Here is a 25,670-nt window from a genome sequence, read left to right as displayed (position 1 = left end):
CGAAATTAATTTAATGTGTTCATAAATGACGTTTCAGCACATTGCTGCCTTCTCTCTCTATATATATAGAGGCAGGTTCAAGATACATTTTTAAACATAAATTTAAACATAATATTTTGACCATCAAATTATAGTTAATGAAGAATTAAGATTAAAGTTAATACAGTTTTTTTTTTAAAAAAAAAAAACTAACAAATTAATGATATAAGTCTCGGTATAATAATAAATTATTGTTTACACTTATCTCTCTTACTTAGGTTGTGTTTACTTGCTGGAGTGAGAGTGAGGAGTGTGGATTCCTCCCACTCCAGCGTTTACTTGCTTAAAATGGCCACGGATTGGGAATCCCACTCCGTGGGCCCCACTCATTTTTGGAGTGGGGAGTGGGAGTGGGAATCCACTCCCACCTCTCCCCTTTTTACCCTTTCATTTAATTTAATTTAATTTAATATTTTATAATTAATAAAATAAAATAAATAATATTTATTTAAATAATAATATTATATTTAACTAAATAATAATTTACATTGATTCTAAGTTAAAATTATTTTAAAATAATACTATTACATTAATAGAGAATTAATAAATATAATATTATTATATTTATTTTAAAAATAATAGTACTATATTTATTTAATAATAATAATAATAAATAGTTTATTCTAAGAAAATATTAATTTTGTACTAAATAATATTATATTATTATTTTATATAATAATAAATTTAATATAATTATATTAAATAAAATAAAATAAGGTTTCATTTTATATTAAAATTAATAATTTATTGTTCATAATTAAGAATATTAATAATTATAATAAATTTATAAATATAATAAAATAAATATTATTCATTAAATATATTTTTTATTAGTTTTGTAATTAAAAACTATAATTCTTTAAATAAGGATAAAATTGTAATTTGAAACTATTTACTCCCAATCCAAGACAAAGTAAACACATAAATTGGATTTTGATCTCTATTCCATGCTTCCATTCTAGTGTAAGTAAACAACCTACTCCCACTCCCATTCCACACTCCTAATCCAAGGATTCTCATTCCTCAGGATTCCCACTCCAATTCAAAAAGTAAACGCAGCATTAGTATATTCCCTCTTTTGTCACTTTTCAATTATTAAGCCTATCTTATTAAATTATTTCTCCCATTTGCGTACTTTGGTAGCTGCATCATGTCTCACTTTTGTGATTCACAGTGTATTATGCTTGAAATTTTTTACTGAACTACATAATTTTTATAGTTAAGGGTAAAACTCAACTCTCACAAAATAAATAGGTCATCTCTTACAAAATGACATTTTAATGTTTCATAAAAAAGAAGATCACTAAGTACAAAAAAGAAGAAAAAAATATATATACAACAAGCTAAAAGTTGTAAATAGAAATATTATTCATCTATAATATATATGATTGACATATTTGTTTCTTGAAAAATAACTAAAACTGCAATCTCAAACATCGAGTAAACAATAAGTTACAATAATTGACAAAGACATAAATACAGCATTCAAAAAATTTAAAGAAATAGCATTGACTTTAAAGGTTTTTTTTTCCAATCTCGTTAACCATGTGAATTAATAAATAAATAGCTGAAAGTAACAAAAAAATAAAAGGCAAAAGAATATCATTGCTTACTAGATGTCGCGTGAGGATTGCGTCATATGTCTTCCAATTTTTCTGAAATTATACTTTATTGGGAGGCGATGTATTTGAACAGTTCTTATCAGATTTTGTATTATTGAAGTGTATGAAATTTTTTTTGAGAGACAAAATAGAGTAATATTATAAAAGAAAAAGAAAGAATGTATTTAGTAAAAGAAAGAAGAATGAGTGATAATTTATTGTTATATGATAACCTACCACATTAATTTGTTAGTTTTTAAAAGGATAAAAAAGTAGCGTCAGCTTTAATCTTAATCTTTGATTAGTTTTAATTTAATGGTCATAATATTATATTTAAATTTGTGTTTAAAAAAGTATGTCTCTTGAATATGCTATGCGTGTATGTATATGTTTAAACTTGTGTGTGTCTGTGTGTAAGTTTTCTTAAATTTTTTTACACAAATTTTGAGCTATTGATTTCATGCAATGACATCATTAAATGTTATTTTAACTTTCAATATCCATTATTAGATTGCATGAGATCAATATCTCAAAATTTGAATTAAAATACTAAATTGAAATAACCCCTCCTTCTATATATGTATAATTAAGGATGCTAAAACAGCATGGGGCTCATCTGGCCCATTCCTACGGGCTTTAGCTTGAGCCTCTTACATGAGGGTCCGCCTAACTTACGTTGAATGTAAGTGACGGTCAGCCTGTGAAATTTCATCTAGCCCCCTATACTCTATATTATTTATATTTTATTCATGAATATTATAAACTTCTTGAAATGTAAAATTTCGTTTAACCCCTTATACTCAATTTTATTTTATTGAAACCATAGAGTATGAATTCGCCCCCATAATTTTAAATTCTCAAAATAACCTCCATTTAATTAAAAAATATAATTATTGTTAAATGAATTATAATTATAATTATAATTATAATTATAATTTTATTATAATCATAAATACTTTTTTAATAGATTATTGTTATTATTAATAACGATAATAAAAAATATTATAATTAATTAATCTATTAACAATAATTAATAATATTTTTTATTAAATTGTTAGTAATAATAATAATAATTAATGATAATTAACATATTTATGATTATAATAAAATGGAATAAACATTGAGTCTATATTTATGTAGAAGACTCTTTTATATTTCTATACTTTTTAATTTCAAGTACTTTCAGGATTTTTTGTTACTTTGATAAATAATGGTTTCGTAGGCATCTCATTATTAAACGGTCATACTCTATGGTTTCAATAATCTATTTAAAAAAATATTTATGATTATAATAAAATTATAATTATAATTATAATTCATTTAAAAATAATTATATTTTTTAATTAAATGGAGGTTATTTTGAGAATTTAAAATTATGGGGGCGAATTCATACTCTATGGTTTCAATAAAATAAAATTGAGTATAAGGGGTTAAACGAAATTTTATATTTCAAGAAGTTTATAATATTCATGAATAAAATATAAATAATATAGAGCATAGGGGGCTAGATGAAATTTCACAGGCTGACTGTAACTTACATTCAACGTAAGTTAGGCGGACCCCTTACATGAGGGTCTGGACAAAGGTTTATAAAAAAAGTCATAGCTAAGCTCAAGTCCTTTATTTAAAAAAAAATTATAAATTAGAATAATAAATTTAAATTTAAAAATAATAAAAAATTAAATCCCTAATTGATATATCAATAATGAATACAAAATACTTAAAATTATAATACTAAACTCTCTTTTAAGGGTTAATTAATTAAGAAAGTGTTTGAATTAAAGAATCTAATAATAAAAAATTAAAAATCTAAACTTTTATTTGCTTCCTTTTCTTTATTTATTATTTTATTTTGAAATATTTATTTTCTTTAATTCATTATTGATTATAACAACTTCATTATTATTAATTCATTTCAAGTTTACAATAATTTAAAAAAAAATTAAAAAATAAATAAAAACTCAAGCCTAGCCAAATCCTTGCACTTTTACTCCAATGGGCTCGGTCTTGAGTTTGAAAAAGCTCAGCCCAAGCCCTTAATTTGCCAACCCTATGTATAATTACTTTCAATGAGAGATTCATTGAGCTATTAAATTTATATATGAACTTAAAAACAAGTAAAATACATACTCTAATATTTTGTTATAATGCATTAGAATATTAGCACTATGGATCTTATACTTCATTAAAATAAATGATAAAGTAGAAAATAAGAGAAACACACATTCCAATTAGGGTGGATTCAAGCTCGTGACCAATGGGGGCTTAAGCTTCTTCTGAATAAAAAAAATTATAAAGTTAAAAGAGAAACTTATTGAGTTTTTAATTAGCCCCACTAAATCTATTTAAATAGTCATGTTAAACCTATAAAAATAGCACCACATGAACTCATAAATGCTTAAAAATTAAATTTTAACTTTAGCAATTATAAATTTTCACATTTTAATAAAAAAATAAAGTCTATAGTAACCATATGGGTGGTTTTACTATTATTTAATTTAGTTTGTTAAATCTATTAAAATAACCTCCATAATTCATAAACCACCCATAAAATTTTAATTTTTACACTTTATTATTCTGTAATTTAGCCACTAGTCAATTATTTTTTAGATCCACCATTGACTCTAATACATTATATTTTATTTTGTAATATATTGAAGTATGTAATTTTCTTTTTCCTTTACTAGATTTCTTACTTTTATTGGAACATTACTATATGTATAGGGTTAGTTATTCTAACTTAAATTTAAAATTTTTTGACATAAATATTGAACCATTAATTTAAAAAAATCTAATTGTGGCCATTATTAAATGCTATTTTGACTTTTAATTTTGTATTGCTTAAATTTAATAACTCAAAATTTATGTCAAAATTTTAAATAAAAAATAAAATATCCCCTCCCATCTATATATATATATATATATGTGCGCGCACGCACATGCATATAAATATAACAATAGCTGGGAGCACCAATCATTCTTAAATTAATTCTTAACAAATAATCACTGATAGACAATCTCACCAAAATATACGCGGAACAAGATTAGCCTGAGCCATTTGCACATTGATTCCTGAATTTTAAAATATTTAATAAAAATAAAAAGCATATTGCATTAATTAATGAGAGATTAATTAATTAAATCAGCTTCATCGGACGAACTAAGCATGGGATACCGGGTTGACCAACGGGGTCATGGCGGCTAATAAGAACATTTCACTATACCTATCACTTGATGAATTTTTTTCAGATGCATAAGAATAAAGACAAGACATCACCCTAAAAGCCAAAAAAAAAACAAAAATTGCAAGTAAAAGCAAAAAGTAGGCTTTTCTCTTACACATCTCATCCTACGGCAGCACGACCTGGAATCAACTCTCCCAACATCGACATGTCGTTAAAGCAAAGCATCAATTCACATTTCACACCATTTTACATCATCACCTAACTCCAATCTCCAGTTACATGTTTAATCAAATATTACCAACTATCATTAGTCTTAAAAGTAAATACTACAAATCTTCCGTCACGTGTTTAATTAAAACATTAGCAACCATGAACTATCATTAGTCTTAACTAAAGATGTTAAATCAAGTGCATCTCAGTGGTTTAAAAAAACTATTTCTTGTCCGTTCTCATGCATGATGGTGGATTCTCTCATAATTGAGAATAAACATTAGGCGCTAAATAGAAAACTTCAAATTAAATTTTGATAAATATCTGACTCGTAACGTTATTTTTTTTTTTTAAAAAAAAATTATTATTATTTTATTTTTTTTCATTCCCACGTAAACGTACTTTTTTTTTGATAAATTTATAAAAATAAACTAAAAAACTAACGTCAATTTATAAATATGGTATAACTCTGAACTTCTTTTTTTTTTTATGCATTTGTAGCAAAAATAGATCATTTTGGATATAGTATACATAAGTGACCGCACGTTTGACTGCTGGTTGATAGAACGTTAATTGCATTTAGGCTGCCATTATGCATGAATATTATCGTCCAAAATATTTTTTTAACTAAAAGAAAATGTTTAAGTAGGACCATTTGCTGTACAAGGGAACAATATTTTGACCATTTCGTGAGTTTTTCTTAATTCTCTTATAAAATATTTAAGTTGAAAAATAAAAAATTTGAAACACAAGGTGGCATCATCTCTATTAAATAATATAAATTTTTAATCAAATTTGCAGAGGCAACCACAAAAAAGTAAAAAATTAAAAATTAAAAAAAATAAAGGTAGCGGCAACCACACGAACGCTAATTATGGTTCAAGGATTTCAGCATCCAAAAGGAGAAAGCCAAGCCTAGGCAGGGTAGCTGGCAATGGCAATGAAACAAACCCTATTGTGTCTGCAGAACCTCGAATTAAAATATTCACGCGCCCTTCACTGAAGACGCCCAAATAAAGACAGAACAGGCCTAAATTAAAAGATAGAACCGTAAAGCCAAATTACAACTTTGTCCCATATTCTAACGCCCCCACTCCCCAATCGATGAAATCTCTCAGAGCCCAGTTCTTGTCGCATACGCAGCAACTCCCACTGCCAAGAAGAATCTGAAGGGTAAATGAGTAATTTCATTTACGGTCAGTGTCGGTTACCTGTTTAAAGTCCAAAACCACGGTGTAAGTTGATTCCGCGAAAATTACCCTTTCCGGGTTCTTCATTTGGCGGGTATCGGAAAACAAACAGGCACAAAAATGAAAAGAAAAAAATAGAATTTAAGTTAAAAAAAAAAAAAACAAAAACAAAAACAAAAACAAAAGCTAAAAAGCACAAAACCAGACCGTACGGTATTAAGAGAGAGAGAGAGTGAGAGAGAAACAAAAAGCTCCATCACAGTGAAAGCATCTCCCATCTCTCCTCTTCTTCTCCTTTTTCTTAGTATTATTCAACAAAACAACTCAATAGACACTCGATCGAACTCTACCAATCCTTCTAGAACGTTTGAGTATTTCTACGACGTCGTAGTTTCTTCAAGTCCGTTTAGTCACTGTACATACAAGCCCCTTTAACAAAAAAGGTACGATGGAGTTGTACGGTCGCAACAACACGTCTAGAAACGGGTCGCAATCGGGCCACCAACCTCAATGGAGCCCCACAGACCAAGCCACCGGGCTCGAAGGTTTGTTTGTGTACAGTTCCATTGATTCCACTCGCATTTCGTTTGCCGTTTTGGGCTATGCTTTTGTTTAAAATAATAATAAATGTCTAGGGTTTGGTGTAATGTGGTTATGAATTAGGTTTTTAATTTGTGTTAAATGTAGAATCGATGTGGCAATCGGACCTGAAGGTGAACGAATCTTACCCACAGCGCCATGGCGTGCCGGACTGTGTGTTCTACATGCGAACTGGGGTCTGTGGATACGGTGACAGGTGTCGTTACAATCACCCTCGCAATCGTGCTGCGGTAATTATGATCGTTTCGATTATTTGCCTAAATTTCTTGCATTACATGTTTTGAGATGTGAGTATTACCTTATTTTTTGTGTTTTTTTTAGTTTGATGGGTAATTACTGTTCGGTCAAGTCTGGGTTAGGTTTTGATATGGAAAATTTGAGTGTGCATCTCATTCAATATAAGGTGTTAATATTGTTTAAATATTTGTTTGTTAAATCAGTAAGCTGAGGAAAAGATAAGGGACTTACCTAGTCTATGTTGAATTGTTGTATTTTACGCTACCAAGAAATGAAGCTTCTGTCTTAGTCTGCGCCACACCATGAGAAATTTATGATTGAAATATGGAATTTGATTCATTTCTTCTATTTTGGTCTTTTGACGGCTACTGAAGCCAGCATTTGTGTAAATTGGATTGTACTCACTTTCTTCTGATTTTTCTGCTCTGCTTAGGTTGAGGCTGCTGTAAGGGCTACAGGAGATTATCCAGATCGACCAGGGGAACCCATATGTCAGGTAAAAGAGGAAAGCAGTGCTGTTGGAAAATATGCTGAGACAGTTTCTGTTTTGTTTGGTTATTTTTAATACAATCTGGGAAGATTTTTTACCTTTTAGTGTATTGTTGTTGCTTGATGAACAGTTTTACTTGAAAACTGGAACCTGTAAATTTGGTGCATCCTGCAAATTCCACCACCCAAAACATTCAGGTGGATCCATGAGTCATGTTCCACTGAATATATATGGATACCCGCTACGACCGGTTCGAATTCTTTTATTAATTTTTCTTGTGGAATTAATGTTTCAAGTAATGCTTTGGAATTTTGACTTATTTAAGCTACAATGCTCACTTGTGTTTATTATATCAGGGTGAGAAAGAATGCTCCTACTATTTGAAAACGGGGCAGTGCAAATTTGGTATAACTTGTAAATTCCATCATCCTCAACCAGCTGGCACATCATTGCCGGCATCTGCACCTCAGTTTTATCCACCGGTGCAGTCTCCTACAGTTCCAATGGCTGAACAGTATGGGGGGGCATCCACCAGCTTGAGGGTGGCGAGGCCTCCGCTTTTAGCTAGTTCTTATGTGCAAGGAGCTTATGGTCCAGTGCTTTTTTCTCCGGGAGTAGTTCCTTTTTCTGGCTGGAATCCCTACTCGGTATGATATGATTGTTTTTGCACGGAGATATTCCCAAAAAGATATGCATTTCTTATGCTATCATTTGCTTACTTGGTGTAGGCATCTGTAAGTCCTGTGTTATCTCCTGGTGCACAACCTGCAGTTGGAGCTACTTCTCTATATGGAGTAACTCAGATATCTTCTTCAATGCCTGCACTTGCAGGGCTTTATCCCTCCTTGCCCTCATCTGCTGGTCCTTCGAGTAGTGGCCAGATGGAACAATCATTTCCAGAGAGACCAGGAGAACCTGAATGCCAGTATTTCTTGAAAACTGGGGACTGTAAGTTTGGATCATCTTGCAGGTTTCATCATCCTCGGGATAGGGTTGTGCCAAGAACAAACTGTGCCCTCAGCCCACTTGGTCTCCCTCTGCGTCCGGTATGAATTTACACATGTTCTTCTATGATGCTTTATGTTGGCACTTGATCTCTATACCCGTTGTTCATCTGCTTAACAGAGACTTGAGCCGGAAACTTCCCCTTTTGTATTTATTTTTTCATCTAAAGTTGAAAAGGGTATTGTTTCATGGTGTTCAGTATCATGCACGATTGCCTTCGTTTTTCAGTCGCAGGATTACACTAATGTTTGTAAAATAAAAATAATCCTTGGCATTTCGAAGTTCTGTGAAATGGTTTGTGTTGTTAGACCATGAGGTGTATCGTATTACAATCAGGAACAATACCTTTTGGAAATGTTTGGTTATTTAGGTGAGAAGTACCAATGTTTAGAACAAAAGACCTTTGTTTCACATATAAAAGATTTTAGATTTCTCCTCTTAATATAATCAACGGCTACGAGTGGGGTGGATACATGGATCAGGTAGGCCTGATGAGAATCCATCTTAATGACCATGTTTTAGCATATTTGAATATCATCTAGGTTCTTGCTTTGAGTAATCTATCATATATTTGTTATTAATTTTATTTTGCTTTTTCTTATTGTGAGTAATTAGGTCATGTTTAGATTTATGAAGTGATTATCTTCATAATTCAAAGAAAATTTATAGTAGAAAGGTATATTCTTGTATTCTTCTTAAAATGCTTTACTCTTTTATCTCATCACAGCCTTGTAAGTAGGGAGCATATCACTGAGTTAGCATGACTAGGAAATGGGGATAACCTGGAGATTCTTTAGGAATGAACTTTCTGACAATGCTCTTTAATCTTGAGATCAGTTTTGTGGATTGTGGTGATCAGTATGCTTGGCTTTGGATACTGATGTGACAAACATCATCCTACTTCATCTTATTACCCTAATTCTGAAATTATTTTTCACTATTCAGTCCAGTATTGGTATTTTGAACCAAAAAAAAGAACCACTTGTTTATTGCCTATGATGATGCTGTTTCTTCAGTGGTCAGTATGCATTTCTGCGAGTAGTAATTTCATATATGATTCTTTTTTTTCTCTTGAAAAACAGGGTGCACAGCCTTGTACTTTCTACTTGCAGAATGGGCGCTGCAAGTTTGGGGCCACTTGCAAATTTGATCATCCAATGGGAGCAATGAGATATAGTCCGTCAGCTTCATCTCTCATAGAGACGCCAGTGGCTCCATACCCAGTTGGGTCTTTGCTATCCACTCTGGCCCCTGCATCCTCTTCTTCTGATCTGCGGCCTGAATTGATTTCTGGGTCCAAAAAGGATTCATTGTTGAGCAGAATTCCTTCTTCTGGAAACACCTCCAGTAGTTCGGTTGGTTTAATTTTCTCTCAGACTGGATCTGTTCCCCTTTCTGATTTGCAACTTTCAGGTCAGAGTTCTGTTCCCTTGAGTAGCAGCAGAAGTGCAAGGCAAGGTGTTGAAGTTCGCCGTTTAAGTTGATGTATAACGTAAAAGTATTATTCAATATCTCATGAGGATGTGGTATCGCCAGCCTTTATATGTTTCTTGTTAATATATCTCAGTAAATTATAGTCAACTGTGCAAAGTTTACTCTTGTCTTGTCAAGCTTTTCCAGTTAAGTCGATCTGGTTTACGTCTCAATAGGACTGCTCCTCTTATATGCCCATCTTAATAAGCTTCAATAGCGAACACCATATGAATACTTCCCTTTCTCTTTCCAATAAGTGCAACAAAAAGCAACCTATCAAGTCAGAGTTTCACTTCTTCAACTCTTGATATTTGTCACAATCACTTGTGCAATTAGAAGGATTACCCCATTCCACAATTACTCAGCTGAGCTATTCTTGCCTTTCTCAAGTCCTGTATGTATTATTTTACTTTCTATTCATGCCTTTTGTCTTATGAAAAAAGAAAAGAAAGGAAAAGAAAAGAAAACAAAGTGGGGATAGACTTCCAATTTTGTAATCTCTAAGCTGATCTGTTTGATTTCAAAGTGATAGATAGGAATGTGTTCCCGCTGCTCCCAATTAATAGGTCAACATGTGGAGGATGTTTTTGAAGGCTCCAAGAGAAGGCGGCATCTTATTGCAATTGATTACAAAAAGATACAAGAGAAATTTGTATCATAGGATTTATTGGATAAGAGTGAGAAGGCATTTCTAGAAATTTGTCTCATTTCTTTATTGATTTATACAATATGAAACATTATGGGATCTTGTTTTGAATATTTGGTTAAGGATGCTGTAAAATATCTGGGAATATATTGAAATTTCAATATTTTGTTGTTGATTATTGTAGTTTGTAGATGAAGAAAGCACAGTTCTCACTCAGGGTTGTATGGGATGTGTGCTGTTTTGGCTGCATCACCTCTCATGCCAGGCTAATTGGTTCAACAGACTGTAAATGTTGGTGCTATGCTGTCAATTGTGCATTGTGGTTTCATTTTCATATATTGAAACTGCATCCCGTATGTGAAATATCAGCCCTAAGCATAGCAGAGTTGTTGCATAAATTAGCTAGTATACTAATCGGCAAAAGTAATATAATGTAGGACAAAGTATTGTACTGCAGAAATTATATATCCTATTAGCTACCAAAATTATTTTAACCTTAATTTATTTGAATAACCGAATAAGTGAATTTAGATTAAAAACTAAATAAAGATGCAAGCAGTAATAGAAAGCACTAAGACATTCGATTTCACCATAACCAACACAATGTATTCCTCCATTTATACTATTAAAAATTATTCTTATATTGACAATAAATTTTACTAACTTATTTAATATCATCTTTCTAGTAATATAAAAAATATCCTCATATATTAACTTATTATATCTCTATGTGAATCTAAATATAAAAGATTCATTGAGTTCTATGAAAATTTTTAGATAAAACTGCATGAATCACGTAGGCACATATTTATCTTTTGTTTAATTCACGACATTCGTTACGCAGGGATTCATTGAATTCTATGAAAATTCTTAGATAAAACTGCATAAATCACGTAGGCACATATTTGTCTTTCGTTCAATTCACAGCATTTGTTATGCAGAGCAAAGACACATACTTCACCTCTCGGTCTTATTTATGTATCCTTAAATTATTTAAATAGTGGTAGGATATTTAAAAACATTAAGCATAATGATGAATACTCAATCATGAAATGATAAATTAAAAATAATATAGATTTATGAAATTAAATTTTTATAGTTACGTCACATCGTAGTTTTAATAAAATAAATTAGTTCATGCAAATATAAAGAGAATCCATAAATTTAATTGTGAACATTTAAGTAAGATAATAGAAAAAAGAAAGAGAAAGAATAAACTCAAGAAATTGTTTCTATCCAATCTCTGCAATCGGCTTCTCCAAATTGTTGCTCTCGGATTGCTCCTATGTCTCATCTTCCCAATCTCTACTAATAAATCTTTCTATTTAAACCATTTCAACTAGTGAGTGCGCATGCCATGCATCCCTTTTTGTCCTATCTAATCAGGGAAAAGCAAATCAAAAGTGAGTTTTTGGTGAGATTGAAAGCTGCTTTCCTCCTTTGCTAGCTTGACTTAGGCCAAAAAGGTAGATTAAAGGGTAAATCTTTCACTTCACTAACTGCAAATAAAACAAGAAACTCTTAAAGAAAATAATAGGGGTAACAACATTACGTTCATCTCACTTAGTCCACTTGGGTCGCACTGAGGCTTTTGTTTCTACAAAAAGGATTACATTCACAGCTTCTGGATTTGATGGGATTCCTACAAATCGCATCCCATGAATGTAGTCGGTCGGTTCCTCAAGCATGGCCCGTGAGACTCATGAGACCGATGTCAATCCCGAAAGGCCATAGATTGGGCCCATAGCCCACAGATTTTGACCATTTCTACATTTATGCTTACTTCTCAATCATCGGAATCGAAATGGGTTTGAATAAGAATAAATTAGAATGAGAATAAAAAATAAGTTGTTTACTTAATCTATAAGAATCGAAATCAGAATGGGCTGAAATCTCATTGATATATTTATTTTATTTTGTAATCAGAATCGGAATGAGTTAGATTGTAACAAATTACAAAAAATACTTAGTGAATTATTGTCATTATTATTATTATTATTGTTATTGTCAATAATAATTTTAATATATTAATTAATTGTAACTTTTTTTAATTAATTAATTATAATAATATACTAATTAATTATAATTATAATTATAAAAATATATTAATTATTGTGATTATTTATTAAAAAAATATAATTATTAAAATATAATTGTTAATAATATATTAATATATTAATTAATAGTAATAATTGTATTAGTAATTATTATAATAGTATAATAAAAGTATACTAATTATTGTGATTATTTATAAAAAAATATAATTATTAATAATTAATGTTATTAATATATTAATTAACGGTAACAATTATATTAATTAATTAATAATATTTGAACTAATTATAATAATTATATTAATAATTATTATTGTAGTATATTAATTAATTAATTATAATATATTAATTATTGTGATTATTTATAAAAAAATTATAATTACTAATAATTATTGTTAATAATATATTAATTAATTAATTATAAATGAGGACAATATGGGTATTTTTAATTTTGGAGAGGCAAAATAATTATTTTCGGGAATATTTCTAAATTATGGTGGACCCCACAATTCCGATTCCGATTCCGATTTCAATTTCCCACTCTATTTTGCGAAGTAGACCCAACATTAAACCCATCGTCTTAACATTACCTTGTATTTTTGGAAAAATTTCCAACCCCAATAATAATAATAATAATAATTAATGAAAATGTAATCTTGCCCAAACACTTTATGAGAACTTGTAAAATGACGTTCATTTCTACCAAATTAATTTGCCTTTGGGATCCAATATTGCTGATTATTATTATTTTTTTTTTCTGGTGCTGTAGGTTCATTTTTGAGTTTGATTAGGAGCATAATTAACAACAAACCCAACCCACCCACACGATCAGATGATATTACACGTGCCATAAAGTACTGCAGCATTGGCAGAATAATGTGAATATGTGATATGATACTTACTGCTTTAATGAGTCATGGGATTTAAAATGGTGGGCTCAGATGTTTTGTGTACACCACGATCTTTGATTGCCACACCTGCTCTGATGATGATTTACACTTCTTTCACCTTCATTCTTTCATTTGTACCTCCCAAAAAAAAAAAAATTAAAAAAAAATCAAATTTTAAGGTTTATGTAAAAAAAGAGAAAAGTTTATTTAGTCCCTATATTTTAAAATTAGTATCTATTTAGTCCCTATATTTTTTAAAATATCTCGAAACATTCATGCCGTTAAAATATTGATACAATTACTGTTACTTTTTATTTCTTTTGGCTTATTTTTATAATATTACCCTTTTATAATAATTTTTTTGTTTGGACATTAATAAAAAAATAATTAAATTATCAATTTAACCCTAAAAAATTATATTAATTTTCAATTGTCAAAAATTAAATTGTTACTTTTTATTTCTTTTGGCTTACTTTTACAATATTACCCTTTTATAATAATTTTTTTGTTTGGACATTAATAAAAAGAAAAATAATTAAATTACCAATTTAACCTAAAAAAATATATATTAATTTTTAATCGTAAAAAATTGTATGCAAACTACCAAGTGTGCAAATCGTACTTGCAAAAAATTAATATATATATATATATATATATTTTATTTTCTAGGGTTAAATTGATAATTTAATGATTTTCTTTTTATTAATGTCCACATAAAAAAATTATTATAAAAGGATAATATTGTAAAAATAAACTAAAAGAAATAAAAAATAACGGTAGGGGTATCAATATTTTAACGGTAGGGATATTTTGAGGCATTTTTAAAAATACAAAGACTAAATATATATTAATTTTAAAATACAAGAATTAAATGAGCTTTTACTCTACAAGAAAAATCAAAGCCTTTTATCAACCTACAAACAACAAATTGACATTACAAAGTAAGACTACTCAAAAAGGTGAGGAACTGATAATGTAGCTCACAGCTTACTCAAATATGCGATATATTTATGCCACCTTTTTTAACGCATCAGGCACGTGTCATTATTATTTCTTCAACCGGCCGCCTTATGATTAGTGTCTGCAAGACACAGGAACATTAAAAGAAAAAAGAATTTAAAAGAATCATATTTTAACCTTGTGGTTTGAACTCAATGTTGTTCTTCTCAGTCTATTGCTGAACATTTAAAGCCTTTTTTTAATCATCCCCCCTCCCTTCAAAAACAGAAATTAAGTTAAGAGGATGACGATCAAGCTTTTATTGTTAAATAACTGTTACCGCATAAAAGGATGGGACCATCGTTATCAACTGAAGGATTGCAATCTCTGTCATGATTAATCCCACGGTCGCCAGATGAGAATTGAGAGGACTAGATACGTGATACATTCGTTGTGATGAATGATGATAAAGAATTTATGCATGTGTGTTTGTGTGTTGTTATGTAACCTGTAATTCAACACCAAAGGCTGTTTTTGATGCAAAAAGTGCCTGTTAAACAGATGAGTATGGCAGTATTTATATAGCCAGTGTTGGCAGAAGGAAGCCCATTTGACCCTATTGTTTTCATTATTTATTTAATAACATGTTTTAGTGTTTTAAGGCACAGAACAGAAATTTTGCAGACCAAACAATTTGGATGCTTAATTTGAGTTGGTGTTTTAGTATTCAAATATGTCTATTTAAGATTGAATATACACAGTACTTGCCCCACAATAAAGTTGTTTTAGTTAATATGCTGTGGTACTAATCATAACATGTCATCCAACTCATCCTTTTAATTTATGCCTTAGTGAGCTTTACACATAACACAGAGTTTAATTTATACTAATCTTTTTTTGTAGGCAGCTTTCACTAGGCATGATTATTACAACACCCCAAAAGCAATGCAACTCTTCAGGATTCCTGCAATTTCTCAAGTCTCACTACCTTTCACCGAAAAGTGCGAGCACACACCTGCACCATTCTTGACTTTTAGATTAGGCACATTATTAACACTCGATTAAAGTTTATTTCAAAGTCATCATCAATTATGCCCCTTTAATTCTGCATGGGTTCATGTGGCTTTCGCCTTACCCCAGCCTTCTTTTTTTTTTTTCCCCTTTTTTTCCACATAGGAAGAAAAGAGATAAAGCTGTCCTTAAACAACCTGCTATATTCTAGTTTTTTAACTGACAAAAGATGGGGTGTTAAAACAGTTTGATTGCTGAAAGAGAGACACTTCTTTAGTGGACAAAGCAGAGGTTTCAGAGCAAATAAGTACCGAGGCTGGATTGCGAGTTGTTTTTGAAGAGATGGGTGTTGTCACCGTTGGTGAATTGAAGCCAAGTATTTCTGGGAAGAGATCTTTTCGTCCGAGTTCTAGCATAAGGCATGCCACTGAATGGTAACACTCTTTAATATCTCACAGCTACTTTCTTTCTAGTTTCTCTTTTGCAAACTGTTGCTGATGTCACTAGTGGCTGCATATTACATTTCGGATCAATTTTTTAGGTAATGCACTTATGCTAGGTGTATTCATTAATTCTGCATTTGTCGTGTGCCTTAACACTTGGTTATAAATCCTGACGTTGAATCTCGAGTGTCAACTTGAATACAGTCAATCTACCACTATGCGGCAACACGTACATTTTGGTTCATTTAGGCCTTTTGAGTCTAAAATCTTCAGCTGAGAAATTTTCATTTATGGCCTCTGGTGATTACTGATTTAAGTTTGAAAATCTTACTTTATATGACAAAGCTGTCAAACACCCAGTTGTCGCGAGAGACATTTCACTTCGATAAATAGTAACCTCAAGTTTCAGAGATTGAGATGATTTAGTGGTATGCAATTTACCAAATTTATCTTAACAATCCTGTACAAAACTTAGTGGTCCAATTTGATTTCCTTAAATAATCAGTCATACTGGTAGGTAGGCTGCCAAGCATTTTTTTCATAAATCGGATTTCTTATTAGCCTCAATCTGCAGTTCTGGGTATGAGTAAGACAGACCCCATGAAATTTCTCCGCCACCAAATGACAGTGTCACGAGGCTGCACCAATTAACGGTGTGAAGGCTATTAATGTTTTGCCTACCAATAATTTCCATACTTTCACAATCAATCGGCCCTTAAATGTGTACGGAAGAATTGAACACAAGTTCATTCAATAAATATGACAAATCTTCTGGCTTCACGTAGCAGACAACAAATGTTCACAGCTACGTCTGGTAACTCCTAAGGGGCCCATATGATATGATATGACTGTGTTCATATCTATGCAGTTCTCTAAAATAACCAGCACAACAAGCTGTGATCCTCAATTTTAATTTTTTTTTTAACCCTTTAACGAATATAATCTTGTTGCCTGCAGTAGCTCTTGAAAGTCTATTTGTTGTTTAATAATAATTGAGTTGTCAATTTTTATGTCTGGGCCAGCTGTGTCGAAACATGAATCAGGAAGGATTATACTGTCCATAAGTTTTTAGGTACTCACTGTACATAAAAGAAAGATCTTACTGTATAAAAGAATGACCCAAATTCTGACAGAACTTATTGATAAATCATGAGTTCAAGCACGGGTTTGCAGGTCTTTAGCAGAAGCTCTTTCATGGTCCCGAAATTATTAGCATTTACAAAAATGTATGCTGGTGTTCTATTAACTTATTTATGTGTTTTCCTTCTTAAAGTTTTCTTGCCTCTATGGGACATTACTTCAATAGTCTGCTATATATCTTGCAGGCCAATTTCTGATGTCTCTAGTGACCTTACCATCGAAGTAGGAGCATCGAGCTTTGCACTTCACAAGGTATCGAGAATCTGGTTCGTTTCAAGTTTCAATTAATCTTGTATATGCAGAGTACGTATCAAATTACTAGTAGCATTGAGTATTAAAAAAAAAAATTTCTGCTCTGAGACTTTTAAAAGGTAGCAGTAAACAATGGGATTGTCATGATATGATGTGATGAAGATAAAGATAAATAAACTGGAAGACTTAGTCATATTGTTTCAATTCGATTGCAGTTTCCACTAGTGTCACGAAGTGGAAGAATTAGGAAATTGTTGCTTGAAGCAAAAGATTCAAAAGTTTCACGAGTTAATCTCTCAGCTGTTCCGGGCGGAGCAGAGGCATTCGAGCTTGCTGCGAAGTTCTGCTATGGAATAAATGTCGAGCTTACACTGTCAAATGTTGCAACGATACGCTGTGTAGCCCATTTCCTTGAAATGACAGAAGACTTCGCGGAGAAAAACGTAGAGGCTCGAGCTGAAGCTTATCTAAAGGAGATGGTGTTCCCTAATACATCAAACTCAATATCCGTTCTCAAATGTTGTGAAGGCCTCTTGCCTCTGTCTGAAGAGATTAGCCTAGTTAACAGGCTTATCAATGCAATTGCAAATAATGCTTGCAAAGAGCAGCTCACCTCTGGCTTGTTAAAGCTAGACCATACCTTCCCAGCAAAAACTGCACAAAATATTGAGCCAGAAACACCTTCGGATTGGTGGGGAAAGTCTCTTGCAGTGCTAAATCTTGATTTCTTCCAACGAGTTCTATCTGCTGTAAAATCAAAGGGTCTAAAACAGGACATGATCAGCAAAATTTTGATAAACTATGCACATAATTCTCTTCAAGGTCTTGTTGTCAGAGACCCTCAATTGGTGAAGGGAAGTCTCTTGGATTTGGAGTTGCAGAAGAAACAGAGGGTCATTGTTGAAGCTATAGTTGGGTTACTACCAACACAGTCAAGGAAGAGTCCAGTCCCAATGGCATTTCTTTCCAGTTTGTTAAAAACCGCAATAGCAGCCTCAGCAACCACTTCTTGCAGATCTGATCTAGAGAGGCGTATTGGTCTTCAGCTGGACCAGGCAATTCTTGAAGACATCCTCATACCCGCAAACTCACACGGGAGCAACCACAGCACACTGTATGATACAGATTCAATCTTAAGGATCTTCTCAATATTCTTGAACTTAGATGAGGATGACGATGAGGATAGTCACATGAGAGATGAAAGTGAAATGGTTTATGATTTTGACAGCCCTGGATCTCCCAAGCAAAGTTCAATTCTGAAGGTATCAAAGTTGTTGGACAATTTTCTAGCGGAAGTTGCACTAGACTCAAACTTAATGCCATCAAAGTTCATAGCGCTGGCCGAATTACTTCCAGACCACGCTCGTATAGTGAGTGATGGACTATACAGAGCCGCTGATATTTTTCTCAAAGTGAGCAATCTCCTTCTTACTCTCTTACCAAAGTATGTTTTGTTTTCGACATTATTGAACACTAGCTCTTGCGATCTGTTTACAGGTTCATCCAAATATTAAGGACTCCGAACGCTACCGCCTATGCAAAACAATAGATTGCCAGAAACTATCGCAAGAGGCATGCAGCCACGCGGCACAAAATGAGAGGCTACCGGTTCAGATGGCAGTCCAAGTGCTGTACTTTGAGCAAATCAGGCTTCGAAATGCAATGAGCGGGGGCCATAACCAGTTCTTCTTCGGTGCAATCAATGGTCAATTCCCTCAACGTTCAAGCAGTGGCGCAGGGAGCGGAGCCATTTCGCCTAGAGACAATTACGCGTCAGTGAGAAGAGAGAACCGGGAGCTGAAGCTTGAAGTTGCAAGAATGAGAATGAGGCTGACCGACTTGGAAAAGGACCACGTGTCCATGAAACAGGAGCTAGTAAGATCACATCCTGCTAACAAGCTGTTCAAATCACTCGCCAAAAAGTTAAGCAAGCTGAATGCACTGTTCAGGATCAATGGGATTAAGCCAATAGGGGGCAAGGCTAGTTCAGAAAATCGGTTTGTGTTTCAGAAGCGATGGCGCCACTCAGTGTCGTGACTATGTTGTCAATTAATGTGTGAATAAGGAGTGTATAGTAAGTGATTAGCATATGATGATATATCTAGTGTGATTTTTGAGTCTAAATAAAAATTGCCAGATTGCATAGGTTTTGAGTGTTTGATTCTGATTGCCATTAATTGTTGTGCGAAATCATTAACTTGACATTTTCAAGTAGGTCTTCAGGATTGGCACTGAATCGAATCACGCTTGTATGCTAGCGTTATCTCTGGATTTGTGAGAAAGTTTTAGAAAGACAAAATGAAATGCACCAATTGAATTAATTAATTAACCATCCCATCTTTCTTCAACCTTGTGACTTTGCTAACCGCGCTGCATATGCATAATTAAATATTAGCCTACACCCAATCCACTGTCAGTCTGTCACCGCCACCACCACCAGTGTTTTGAAAAAAGGCACCCCAGACACTGTTTGTTGGTGTGGTCAACGATTACTATTATTAAATTAATTATTGCCGCCGAAAAATAAGCGAACAAGGGACTCCATGGCCCAATGGATAAGGCGCTGGTCTACGGAACCAGAGATTCTGGGTTCGATCCCCAGTGGAGTCGGCTGGTTGGCAATTATTAATTTTGGTTGCTCCTTTTTTCGAATACGATGACGTTTCGCTAAAGAATAAGGATAAACTTGTAAATGTGGCATTTCAGAGGACTGTTTTAACCTCCCCGCGTTTTTCACTGTGGCCGCAGGTGGAATCCATAACCGAAGATGCCGGCATCGTTATCTCGGCTTGCCAATGCCTTGCCCTTTTCAAGACTCTTCAGGTATTTTTAAAAAATTATTATTATTTTGGTTTTGTCAATTTTGTGTTAGGGTTTTGTGATTAAATCTTATATTTTTGGAATTCATATTATGCTTCTTTTTCATTCACTAATTTATGGCAAAATTTGGCGAGAATAGTTAGAATCTCAATGTTGCAGTATGTGAATGATTATATGAGGGTTCTATTTAAATTAAATTTTACTTTAGAAGTGACTTAGAGAAACCGATTTCTTTTATGATCTGAAGAATTGCTTTTGATTGCCCGAATTGGAGCTCTTGCCAAGTTCCCGTGCTCATTTTATGGAACCAGTGCTTCTCATATAATCTTTGAGAACAAATGATGGTATGACTTTCATTTGTGTAGCTGAAACGAATGGTAGGCTTCTGTTGTTTCGTGGAATTAGACGTGTTCTGTTGCTTATTTATTACCATTGGAGAGTATGATTAATCAGTCAGTGTACGAACTTACCAGAAAACATGAAGCCAGACTAATAACTAATCTTACACGAGCAACTCCTTGTTTCGGATATGAGTTATCTCTATTGGTTTGCTTTGTATTTAGGATGATAGAAGAACAACAGCTTTTTGTCTCTGATCTGTTAACCTATGATTCTTTTTTTGGGGGGAGGGGTGGTGGAAAGGTTTTAACCTACAGTGCTGGATGTTCTTTATGTTACAGGCAGCTGGAGACAGAGATGGAAACTGTTGTTAAAGTACTGCAGCCTGGACCTCTAGGAATCATTGAACACAAGTTCTCAGCTGAGGAGGTAAGGCAAGCCAGTGCTACCGTTGAGAGAGCTGTTCAGAATTGGCTAAGAAATGCTTACCAAGAACAGGGGAGTGAAATCTTAAAGGATTATATAGACAAGTGATCAATCATAAATGATTGATTGAGTAAAATTTTGTAGAATTTGTAAGACTATCTAAATACTTCAAAGTTTTAGAGTGTCATTTCTATCAAATTTGGAAGAATTGCTTGGTCGTTTAGCTACTATTATTTGAATAAAATATGATGCGCTTTACATGCCGCTGGCATCACTCATCAGTTGATATATTTTCTTATCAGAAAGAAATGAGTAAATATACATCAGTGTGACATTTGGATATTTGGGACAGTTTATGTTGTTCAATTTTATGCACTACTGCAGATAGTCCTTCACTCCTTGAACATTGTAAAAATAAGTCTTCATTCTCCAGTCAATTAGAAACTCTCTTTGTCAACACTGGTTTTCCTTTTCCCTTTGAATCTGGCATTGTTGTCAATTTCATCTGGTTCTGATTTGGCACGTGATGGTTGCAAAATTGTGAGTTGATAGTAGAAGTAGATGATATCTATGATTCTACACCCCCACCCCCCGGGGTTATCTATCTCACGTGTGTTTTTTAGTGCTTTTTCTGGCAGCAAAATGTTTGAAACTCCCCGGATTATGATCCAATCGTAGAACTCCCAACATGATAAAACTACTTATCTTTACTTGAAAGCCTTCCTAGATGAAATATGGAGAACATTATGCCAAACATTATGCGTATAGCGACAGCAGATGACAATATCACTCTTTAGATATAAATTATTCTGCAAATCTTTAATCAAGATTGAACAAGATGAGTATATTTCATCTGTCGATTGCCATTAGTCTGTTGATGGGTATGTCTTTTGTACACCAAAACTGTTGTTATCATCTTAGCTCGTATCACGTGGTTCACAATTCCATATTTTCTTCTTTCCTGCATGATGTGAGTGTCCATTAATTGGCTTTTGTTGTAGGATTGCAGCTTGTAAATTGATGGGATTTGCTTCAGTTATATAGATAGCTTCTGATTGAAAGAGCATCTCCACCAATGCATTTGCTTTTAATTTTTAAAGATAAAGCTAAATCACATTGCCATTTGATGAAATTTGGAAGCTTGTTCTTTGACAATTCCCGCAGTGCAGAGTGAGGTACAAGATTGGGAGAACATACATATCAAGGCCTCTAAGCTTTTCACCGTCAATAATAAACTGCCAAAGTGGAGTTAATGAGTTTCATTTCAATAGAGCTTGTTATCTTCATCCTCTTTCACACACACGAGTGAGGGTAAAATGTCGTCATTTCATGACAAATGAATTAGTTCGTAACGAAGGGCTTTAATGCCATGACTAGCTGCATATCTGTCATGAAAGCTATACCAGGCATTATTTTCCAAACTAGCTGCCTGTGTATTTTAACTTGGCGTGACGTCTGTTAGGTCGTCTTCTTTCCGAGCTTGGGGTTCAGTAAGCTGTTGCAATGTTAATGTCTAATGTCTTGCTTTACAATCATTTCTTCTAACTATGACCCAGTTTCTGCGTATCTGGTGGTTGCCTGTGCTATTGCAAACTTGGTGCTGAAGAAAATGGAAATAAGTAAAATTTAATTTCCTCAAGGATATGTATTACGTAGAGATACAAAATACAGGCTTATGTTATACTAAGTACTAGCAGCAAGAAGAAGAAAAATTATTATCTCATGTCTTATGGTTTAGCTGCAGCAAGTTATTTTTTCTTCCAAAGCCATATAGCTCCAGCTCTGACGAGCAGCGGGCCTAGCTCGTTCTGGACGTGAAGGGACATGACTTGATTTGGACCGCCGACGAGTCTTTGCCCTATGAACACGGCTGGAACTGTCGGTTGACACCCTAGCTGCTGCAATGCCCTTTCGATTTGCGGCCCGTTTGGAATCTGATCAAGCTCATAAACAGTAGGGTTTGCACCAAAGCCGCATATGAGCGTCTGAATGCTGAAGCATATGCAACATTCGCTCTTGCTGAAGATCACCACTGGCTTTTCATTAACCATTCTTGTCACCATGTCCATGGCTCCTTATTAGCGCGCGCTGCTAAATAGGACAGAAACAACCTGAATTAATGTAAATGTTGTAAATTATTTGAGAGAATTGAAATTGGCTTTCCTGTGAAAACTTGAAAGCCCACGTAGGGTCTATTTATAATAATGATATTCACTGCTTTATTGTTAATTATTAATTCGGCTCGAAAATCCTTTTTCTTTTTTTTTTTTTCCAAATAGAGAATCTCTGCATGAAAAGAATAAAATGTTCAAAATGATGTGTTTTCATCCCCGATTCCAAAACTACCCTTGACGATATATTTTCACAAGAAGGAAGATTTTAGGTTGTATTGTTTCAAATTTCAATTACACCGGCTGATAAAATCATTTCTTTTGATTTAAATATTTTTTCCTCTCATTAATATGAGCACTGCCATAATTATTAGAGAAGTGTTAGGTATAGAGAAGCACGAGAAAAAGACGAGAGAATTTTTTTCATCTCTCTCTCTACCCACTTACTATTTTTCTACTATTTTTTTTCTCTCTCATGTTTCTCTTCACCAAGCATTTTCCTAATTATTATGCAACAAAATTTTATTTCATTTGACATGAAAAATTATTTCTTTTGCATTTTATTCTCAGATAGAAATTACTCATTTTGTTTTAAGTATTTTGAATTGATTTTTTAAAAAAAACTAAAAGCTAATTTTGTTGTTTGGTAAATTGTTTTGGAGATCAATCACCCCATCCTACAACAGATTTAAAAAAATAAAGGAGTAGTTTTTCAAAATCTGATTTTGAAAATCACTTTTTTTTTGTCTAAACCACGAGGTTGTCCTGAGTGGGCCCCAACTGTGGGAGGTACCTTTAAGCCTGTACCACAACCCAGACTAATACTTGCTCGCACCGGGTCGGCTCGCAAGGGATAAAGTGCTGGCCAAAGTGGTGACTCCATATGAGAGCGGGGCTTGAACTCCTGATCTCTTTTAAAGAGTGAGAATGCCACACCACTCACACGAACCAACTTTGAAAATCAATTTTATACTTAATACAATTCCAAATATATCCTCATAGATATTATAGAAATTCAAATTTATCCTTACTAATTAGGAAATAAAATCATTAACTTCAAAGAGAGTATTGTTACTATCAATTATATTGAGATAATAAAATAAAAAATAAAATTAATAATATAAAATATTTGTTTTAGTTATCAATTATTATAGGTACACAATAAAAAAATATTTTATATACATGTTTTTAAATGTTTAAATAAATTTTATTTAATATTATATCTAATTCATTCATTCTTATAGCAACATAATAAGATTTACTAAACACATACGACTGCTTTTAAAACTCATAATACTTTTAAAAATAAATTGTATTAAACATTTAACTGTTTATCTTCACAACTGATTATTTTTATAGTACAACTAAAAATAATTATTTTAAAACTATAATATTACCAAACTAACCCTAATTATCCTCCTAATTATTGTCAAGATATGATTTTAACATATTCAATAAATTTTCTTTTATTAACTGATGCATGCGGGAGTCGGGACGTGCATTAATAGTTTGAAGAATTAGGGTTAATTGACAAAGGAAAGGAAAGCATTATTCAAGCGTAGTCGACAGGGCTGCAAACTTGAGATCTTAGCTTTTTAGGAGAACTTATACTGATTCAGCAAGTACGATTCGAGGCATCAAGAAGAAAGGGTGATGCTTTTTTCAGAGATTATCATATAACATGCATGATGCATGACAGTTAAGGATTTTGATTAAAAGAAAATTCTATATATATCTTCGTAATCGTAAGGAATAACTAAAAAGGTACAACAGTATAATATATTCTATAACTTGACATTTGAGAGACTTCTCTTATAATAATAGTAGGATTATATATTCAATGAATTCTCTGTGTTTCTTGAAGCGCGTCGTCACCATTTGGAGTCCTGGGCAGCTAGGTTAGATCTGATATACACGCTTGCTCATCACTTTTTCTTCATGTTGGACAGGGGATCGATAAACGTCAAAATTATGATCACATACATGTATACTTCAGGAAAAAAAGAAGAAGAAAAGGCATATTTACTAATACTAAATATGAGGAATCAGATTGCTAAATTACACTGGCCCGAGATTGAGCGAAGGGTCAGTTTTATATATTACTTGTAGGGTCACTTGAGAGAAAAGGTTGGCTTATTTGGTAGCTAGGTATCATATCCACGTACGTACAACAACTTACATGAAAAGAAAATTTTAATGTCAACTTAATTCAGTGGAGTCATCTAGAGCCAAGTGGCATGCATGCATGCACGGACGTACTGAGAGATGAATGCGGGGTCGGTTCCTGGCATCATATTTATTATAACTATTCATGGATCGCGCGGTTAAGCTTCATAAGAAAGTTGACTTAACTGTATATATGGCAACTTGCAGCTGACATAGCTGCTTTATTTTTGCTTTTGTGCTTTACTTTCCTTCTTTTAGAGAAATTCCCCCACAAACAAACAATTTGTATGTAATCCAACACGTGTTTCACGCTTTTTTTTTGTTGGGGGGGTGGGGGGGGGGGGGGGGGGGGGGGAAAAGGTTGGGGGCCAAAAAAACCACCCCCCCCTTCCGGGGGGGAAAA

General features: G+C 33.0%; 4 protein-coding genes and 1 non-coding gene across 7 annotated transcripts; 4 read left to right on the top strand and 1 right to left on the bottom strand.

Moving 5' to 3' along the window:
- Window positions 1-6,409: 6,409 nt before the first annotated feature.
- LOC18049042 (zinc finger CCCH domain-containing protein 32) lies at window positions 6,410-10,152 on the top strand. Its single transcript, XM_006444190.2, has 7 exons — window positions 6,410-6,770; window positions 6,913-7,055; window positions 7,496-7,558; window positions 7,683-7,802; window positions 7,909-8,199; window positions 8,281-8,598; window positions 9,640-10,152. The coding sequence occupies exons 1-7, from the start codon at window positions 6,674-6,676 to the stop codon at window positions 10,039-10,041; spliced, it is 1,434 nt and encodes a 477-aa protein (XP_006444253.1). The 5' UTR covers window positions 6,410-6,673; the 3' UTR covers window positions 10,042-10,152.
- Window positions 10,153-15,825: 5,673 nt separating this feature from the next.
- LOC18049041 (BTB/POZ domain-containing protein At1g03010) lies at window positions 15,826-19,517 on the top strand. 3 transcript variants are annotated; one of them, XM_024188952.1, is made up of 4 exons: window positions 15,826-16,004; window positions 17,339-17,405; window positions 17,621-18,817; window positions 18,903-19,517. In XM_024188952.1, the coding sequence occupies exons 1-4, from the start codon at window positions 15,913-15,915 to the stop codon at window positions 19,440-19,442; spliced, it is 1,896 nt and encodes a 631-aa protein (XP_024044720.1). In that variant the 5' UTR covers window positions 15,826-15,912; the 3' UTR covers window positions 19,443-19,517. The 3 variants fall into 3 exon arrangements, with proteins under 3 accessions (XP_024044720.1, XP_006444252.2, XP_024044721.1); XM_006444189.2 differs by lacking the exon at window positions 15,826-16,004 and adding an exon at window positions 17,216-17,239; XM_024188953.1 differs by lacking the exon at window positions 15,826-16,004 and having other exon boundaries at window positions 17,397-17,419.
- A 425-nt stretch (window positions 19,518-19,942) lies between these two features.
- On the top strand, window positions 19,943-20,015 carry TRNAR-ACG. The gene has a single exon. It is a non-coding gene; the product is annotated as a tRNA-Arg (tRNA).
- Window positions 20,016-20,123: 108 nt separating this feature from the next.
- Window positions 20,124-21,380, top strand: LOC18049040. Its single transcript, XM_006444188.2, has 2 exons — window positions 20,124-20,228; window positions 20,906-21,380. Exons 1-2 carry the CDS (start codon window positions 20,173-20,175, stop codon window positions 21,096-21,098), a joined length of 249 nt encoding a protein of 82 aa, XP_006444251.1. The 5' UTR covers window positions 20,124-20,172; the 3' UTR covers window positions 21,099-21,380.
- A 1,286-nt stretch (window positions 21,381-22,666) lies between these two features.
- LOC18049039 (monothiol glutaredoxin-S1) lies at window positions 22,667-23,124 on the bottom strand. Its single transcript, XM_006444187.2, has one exon. The coding sequence runs from the start codon at window positions 23,057-23,059 to the stop codon at window positions 22,739-22,741; it is 321 nt and encodes a 106-aa protein (XP_006444250.1). The 5' UTR covers window positions 23,060-23,124; the 3' UTR covers window positions 22,667-22,738.
- Window positions 23,125-25,670: the final 2,546 nt, after the last annotated feature.

This window comes from Citrus clementina, unplaced genomic scaffold (genome assembly GCF_000493195.1).
Source record: "Citrus clementina cultivar Clemenules unplaced genomic scaffold, Citrus_clementina_v1.0 scaffold_3, whole genome shotgun sequence".
NCBI lineage: Eukaryota > Viridiplantae > Streptophyta > Magnoliopsida > Sapindales > Rutaceae > Citrus > Citrus x clementina.
The sequence above is the reverse complement of the archived record's forward strand: the minus strand, read 5'-3'. Positions and strand labels throughout refer to the sequence as shown.

Bases quoted from the DNA above. Each gene is read 5' to 3' on its own strand.
- LOC18049042 (XM_006444190.2), top strand. From the start codon at position 6,674: ATGGAGTTGTACGGTCGCAACAACACGTCTAGAAACGGGTCGCAATCG. The intron at 7,559-7,682 runs GTAAAAGAGGAA...CTTGATGAACAG, and splicing joins CAGGGGAACCCATATGTCAG to TTTTACTTGAAAACTGGAAC. The intron at 8,599-9,639 runs GTATGAATTTAC...CTTGAAAAACAG, and splicing joins TTGGTCTCCCTCTGCGTCCG to GGTGCACAGCCTTGTACTTT.
- LOC18049041 (XM_024188952.1), top strand. From the start codon at position 15,913: ATGGGTGTTGTCACCGTTGGTGAATTGAAGCCAAGTATTTCTGGGAAG. The intron at 17,406-17,620 runs GTATCGAGAATC...ATTCGATTGCAG, and splicing joins CGAGCTTTGCACTTCACAAG to TTTCCACTAGTGTCACGAAG. The intron at 18,818-18,902 runs GTGAGCAATCTC...ATCTGTTTACAG, and splicing joins CCGCTGATATTTTTCTCAAA to GTTCATCCAAATATTAAGGA.
- LOC18049040 (XM_006444188.2), top strand. From the start codon at position 20,173: ATGCCGGCATCGTTATCTCGGCTTGCCAATGCCTTGCCCTTTTCAAGA. The intron at 20,229-20,905 runs GTATTTTTAAAA...TTTATGTTACAG, and splicing joins CCCTTTTCAAGACTCTTCAG to GCAGCTGGAGACAGAGATGG.
- LOC18049039 (XM_006444187.2), bottom strand. From the start codon at position 23,059: ATGGACATGGTGACAAGAATGGTTAATGAAAAGCCAGTGGTGATCTTC.